This window comes from Falco biarmicus, chromosome 2, assembly GCF_023638135.1.
Source record: "Falco biarmicus isolate bFalBia1 chromosome 2, bFalBia1.pri, whole genome shotgun sequence".
NCBI classification, from domain to species: Eukaryota; Metazoa; Chordata; class Aves; order Falconiformes; family Falconidae; genus Falco; species Falco biarmicus.
The window spans coordinates 64409891-64415983 of NC_079289.1; the positions used below are offsets into that span (position 1 = coordinate 64409891).

The window sequence follows — 6093 nt, forward strand, 5'->3', positions numbered from 1 at the left end:
TGTAACCAGATCCCTTTCAGCACCTGGCGAAAGACGATGGGGATGGCAGTTTTTGGTGCATGGGCATTTGTGCAATGGACCGGCTGTTCCTATAGCTGCAATTAGAGATTACAGCATGAATTTGAGTGCAGACCACTTTCGTCCCTCTGTAAAATAACGGTAAACTATCTCACAGACAGCCAGGGCACAAAGATAATCTTTAAATGTTTTCCGGGTGGGGTGGGGTGGGTGGTCGTCATACTCCTGTACTTACTTTATACTAATACAACACGTTTCCATGTACCTTCATTAGTCTCAAATGCTTTTAGCTCCCCTAGGACTAAGAGCACGTCCAGCCTTTGCCTTGCGCCGGGGCCTGGGAGCAGTTTTGATGCCAGGGAGAGCCGTCTGCCCCCCGCCCGCCCAGAGAGCCTCGGGGAAAGCTCCAGAACGGGTGGAGTCCGGGGGAAAAGGCATATTTAGGTGCTGCTCGCATTGGTGCGGTGATGACGAGGGGTGCCCGGCCCGGGGCGGACGGCCCCGGGGCACCTCATTCCCCCCCGAACGCCGCTCTACGGCCGTCTAAGTGTCGGGCGCGCTCGGCGGGAACGGGGCAGCCCGCAGCGCAAGGCCTCCCTCCCTCCCCCCGGCGGTACCCGGCGCAGAGGGGGCGACCGGTGTGTCCCGTACCCCCCGCCGCCCCGGGGCCTAAGCTCGGGGCGCGGCGGAGGGCGGGTCGTGTCAGCGGCCCAGGGCGGGGCGGGGCGCGCCGTGACCCCCGCCGCCCGCCCCCTCGGGCGCGGCGCGCCCCGCCGGACGTCACTGCTCAGCGCGCGCCATGCAAATCGCCGCCCGCCGGCGCGCCCCCATTGGTCGCCGCCAGGCGATTTAAGGCGGGCTCGGCGCGCCCTGTATGGCTGCAGCGCCGCTCGCCGCGCGCCCGGCGGCTCCTCCTCTCCCGGCCCGTCCCGGCCCGTCCCCGGCCCGTCCCATCCCATCCCGTCCCGTCCCGTCGCGTCCGGGGCCGCGGGAGGGAGACCACCGCCAGCAAATTACTGTGCCAACCGCGCCACGGCTGCCGGGCTCGGCGCTTGTTTTGGTTGGGTTCTTTCCCCCACCCCCTCCCTCCCCGACCCTCCTCCCGCTTTTTTTTTTTTTTTTTTTTTTTTAGTTAACGTTTAAATACTTTGTGGGGTTTTTTTTCCTCCCCCTCCTTTTTGCGTGGCGGTGTGGTTCTCCTCTCTCTTCTCTCCGTTCACCTGCGATCAGCGGATGCAAGTCACACACGCTCCCTCCCCTCCCTCCCTCCCTCTCTCTCTCCAAGTTAGCAAAGAACAAAAAAAAATAGCTCCGTTAAGGATAAGAGCGGGAGCGGAGGGGTGTGCGCGCGTGTGCCGGGGAGAGCCGGGAGCGGAGGACACCGCCGACGGCTCCGCACACTCCTCCCTCCGCGCCAAGTGAAAGCAGCAAGTTTGCCGTGCACCTGTTTGAACAGCTCGAATCCCCGTCGCCGCCGAGCCGCGAAAGTGATTTGCGAAAGAAAGGGAGAAAGTTTTTCGCCGGCGGGGTCGCCGATCGCTCTCCTCGCGGTTTTCTTCTCCTCCTCCTCTTTTTTTTTGTTTTTTTTTTTTGTTTTTTTTTTTTGCACAGGCGGTCGCTACCTAGATACAAACGGGTTTTGCCTCGCTCGCTCCCCGTCTCCCGGGCTCCTCTATGTTTGATTCTTTTTTCACGCCTGGCGCCGGTGGAAAATAAAAAAGCTACTTGAATGTACAGCATGATGATGAGACGGACTTGCACTCCCCCGGCGGAGCCCAGGCCCCCACGAACCTCTCGGGGCAGACTGGAGCGGGAGGCGGCGGCGGTGGTGGCGGCGGCGGGGGGAACAAAGCGAACCAGGACCGGGTCAAAAGACCCATGAACGCCTTCATGGTGTGGTCGCGGGGCCAGCGGCGGAAGATGGGCCCAGGAGAACCCCAAAATGCACAATTCGGAGATCAGCAAGCGCCTGGGGGCCGAGTGGGAAAGTCATGTCGGAGGCCGAGAAGAGGACCGTTCATCGACGAGGCGAAGCGGCTGCGGGCGCTGCACATGAAGGAGCACCCGGATTATAAATACCGGCCCCGGCGGAAGACCAAGAACCCTGCTCAAGAAGGACAAGTACTCTCTGGCCGGGGGGCTACTGAGTGCCGGCTCGGCCGGGGGAGGCCCGGCCGGCGTCGGTGTGGGCATGGGCGTCGGCGTCAGCCCCGGCGGCGTCGGGCAGCGGCTGGAGAGCCCCGGCGGCACGGCCAGCGGCGGCTACGCGCACATGAACGGCTGGGCCAACGGCGCCTACCCGGGCTCGGTGGCGGCGGCGCGGCGGCGGCGGCGATGATGCAGGAGGCGCAGCTCGCCTACAGCCAGCACCCGGGCAGCGGGGGGCACCCGCATCACCCGCACCCCCACCACCCGCACCACCCGCACAACCCGCAGCCCATGCACCGCTATGACATGGGCGCCCTGCAGTACAGCCCATCTCCAACTCGCAGGGCTACATGAGCGCCTCGCCCTCGGGCTACGGCGCCCTGCCCTACGGCTCCCAGCCCCACCAGAACTCGGCGGCGGCGGCGGCGGCAGCGGCGGCGGCGGCGGCCGCCTCCTCGGGGGCGCTGGGCGCCTGGGCTCGCTGGTGAAGTCGGAGCCCAGCGTGAGCCCCCCCGTCACCTCGCACTCGCGGGCCCCGTGCCCCCGGGGACCTGCGGGAGATGATCAGCATGTACCTTACCGGCCGGGGAAGGCGGGGATCCGGCGGCCGCCGCCGCCCAGAGCCGGCTCCACTCCCTGCCCCAGCACTACCAGATGCGCCAGCACGGGGGTGAACGGCACCGTCCCCTTGACGCATATCTGAGCCCCCGCCGGCCGCCGGCACCGGCGCCGGGAGCGGCGGAGGTGGGCGCGGGCCCCGGCTCGGCCACCGGCCCCGGCCCCGGGCCGCCCCGCAGGACTGCGCACCCCGCCGCTGCCACCGCACGCTCAGCCCCTGGCCGCCCGCCCCGCGCCCGGCCCCGCTCCGCTCCTGCCCCGCTCCCCGGCTTCCCCCCTCTTATTTTTGCCTCTTGCTCCCCTTCCGCCCGCCCTCCCGCGCCTCTTTTTTTTTTTTTTTTTTCTTTCTTCCTTCCTTTTTGTACAGAAGAGAAATGTTTTGATGTATCTTGTAATAATAATAATAAATAATAATAATAATAACGAGAGAGAAAAAAGGTAACGGTTGCTTTACTTACCTTTTTTTTTTAGAAGGACTAGTTTATGAAACTAGTTTTAGACTGAACTTCTGTGTTTTATGGAGACTTTTTGTACAGTATTTATCATTCACCCAAGAGACATAGAGCGTTTATTTGCAAAAAAAAAAAAAAAAGGAGAGAGAGAGAGAAAGAGAAAGGAAAAACAAAAACAAACCGACGGCGTAAAGACAAAAAAATATCAATAATAACCATACAAAGTTGTAGGCGATGCCAACTTTTATACCGCGCGGAACCGCTACGATTTCAGTCACGGATCGCTTCTTGCGAAGGCTTTTTATTGCCTAATTAACTCGAAGTTGATGGGGAAACAGTTATCATTTATAACTCATGTACTAAGGCAAATCCAAAACAACACTTAAAAGTTTTTTTGTAGATGTTCTCGCGTTTCTGGATTTTTTTTTGTTGTTGTTGTTTGGGGTTTTTTTGTTATTTGTTTCTTTATTTATAAAACTTTTTTTTTTTCTTCTGGAGGCTGCAATGATTTTTTTCTTGGGTTTTGTAAAACTTTATTGTATCTGGATATTTGTTTGTTTGTTTTCCTCTTTGGTTTTGTTTTCTTTTTGTATCATTTATTGTAAATGCATTGTGAAATAATTTTTATTTAGGCGTTACGAGGAATTCAGATTGTGTATATAGTTTACTAAAAAGCTTTTCTGCTAAACAGAAATCCTAAGGATGCGTTCAATTTTGAGTTAAATAAATTTCAAAGCGGAAAAAGTCACCTGGTTTTTTTAAAAAAGAAAGCAAAACCTAACCGGAGAGCATAGCAGTGTTTACCATAGCGTGCCTGGACATACAGCAGGTAAACCTAGAATATGGGGAGGAAGTTTTAAATCGGAGCGGCAAACGGAACGAAGTGCAACCCCGCCGTAAATGCCGGTGGCTCCTAACCGGTGTAAATCAGGAGGGCTGAAGGCAGATTTATTTCAGTTCTCGCTCCGTGCTGCGAGGGAAGACGACTCGCCGCGTCACCCTCCCCAGCCGTGCACGTTCGTTTTCTGGATTTTGCGGCCAGGCTGGCGGCCCGGCCCGTGCCCAGGGCCGTAACTTCTCCCCGGGGGGAGGCCGGGCGCTGCGGCCGGGCTGCCCGCCTCTGCCCCCGCTCGTCCGGGAGACCCCGCCGTCCCGGGGGGCACCGACCTCCCGGGGGGAGGCGAAGGCGCCGGCGAACGCGCCACTTCCCCTCCAATTAACGCCATGAAAAGCGAAAGCGCTTCGGTTTGAGCGTCCCGAAAAGAAAAGCGACCTCTAAACCCCAAGCCCGGAACGCAGCCCCGTCCGTCCCGAGCATCCCGGGGGGCGAACAGGGAGCGGTGGGGTCATGCGCTCCCGGCCCGCGCAAACCGGGGGGCCAGTTTCAGCGACTGGTGCGAAAGCTGTCGGGCAAAAACCCTGCGAGTCTGTTCATTGCAGAATGCTGTTCGGTGCTTTGAAGTCTAATTTAATTTTATTTTTTCTTCCTAGCTGTTGATCGGTACCTTTCGATATGCTGGAATTAAAAGTTTGCTGTAAACTTCGTCTGGTAGTAGTAACAGCATTAAGCGTTGCCTTTAAATATCATACGGTAGCAAAGAAATTTTTTAATTAGTCTTAACTGCTTGAACAAAAGGAAAAAAAACCACTTCTGACTTGCAGGGGTAGTGTCGGTCGCCGCAGGCTGTAGGGCTTTTTAAGCCATCTTTTAGCGCTGGCGAATGAGTCCTTCATCCATCCAGGAGTAGGGAAGTGTTAGCTGGTTAATGAGGAGCGGTTTCTGTCCGTGTTAGGGACTGCATTTTACCTATAATGCTGACATGTGAATTGACATATGTAACTCTTCGGAGTCATTTTGATATAATTTGATATAAAACTCATTCTTTAAAGTGAATGCAAAATTTTCATGGAAACTGTCTATTGATTTCAACCCAAAATTTCCCCTTTCTTTTTTTCTTTTTTTTTCTTTTTCTTTTTTTTTTTTTTGTAAACTATGTGAGCCTTTATTAAAGCGAGGTGTGTGCGGGTTCAGGCAGTCAGCAGGCTAATTTTGGAACTAGCGTGCAAACAGCGCGCACAGAAAGCAGGAACCTGTGAGAATCCTTCCGGCGCGTTGGTTACCTCCGGCCAAGCACGGTCCTGTACGTAATTTAAAATATTAGCAGGCGTACCTTTAAATGTGCAGAATAAGCTGAATACCTGTTGAACTGTTTCTTGAAACGCGTTATCCACCATGTGTATACGTACTCATACATATCTATACACACTGTAGATAGATAGCATCATGACCAAAGAGAAGTATGTGTGTGTGTGTGTACGTGTGCACATGCAGATGCATATACATCTGATGCAACCTTGTTACGTGCCTTTTCTTTAAGGGTCATAGCTATTGAAAATCCCATTTACTGACAATGCGGAAGAGAAAAATCCCGGCGAGACGATCCTGTATCGTTGAACACGACTGATGGAACAGGCGGATTGGGGCGGTCAAGGGAGAAAAGCAAATAATCATCTGTACACGTCCAAACAACAGAAATACTAGGGGGAAGCACTTAAAAGAGAAATATTACGACTCACTAAATGAGCTCCTTTTAACGAGTTTTCCCTCCTCCCCTCACAATTTAGTCACTCAATGGCGTTATGCCTAGAATAATAGGAATACCTGCACTTTCAGTACAAGGGGATTAAACAGACCCAATCTCGGCTATATTCAAATCAGCTTCGAATATTCTCAGCCCGCCTTTCAAAGAAATACAATCCCCTCTACAAATGTCCAACACACCACCACCACCACCCAAAACCCAACCAAAACCAACAAACCAACCAAACCACCACCACCCCCAAACACCAAAAGGGT

General features: G+C 55.0%; 1 protein-coding gene across 1 annotated transcript; it reads left to right on the forward strand.

Moving 5' to 3' along the window:
• The first annotated feature begins 1747 nt into the window (after nt 1-1747).
• On the forward strand, nt 1748-3009 carry SOX1 (SRY-box transcription factor 1). The gene is given in 12 exon segments (XM_056329024.1): nt 1748-1760; nt 1763-1941; nt 1943-2002; nt 2004-2030; nt 2032-2118; nt 2120-2333; nt 2336-2488; nt 2491-2634; nt 2637-2707; nt 2709-2741; nt 2743-2820; nt 2822-3009. Coding segments are annotated over 12 exon segments (1107 nt in total). The 3' UTR covers nt 2870-3009.
• The last annotated feature ends 3084 nt before the right edge of the window (nt 3010-6093 follow it).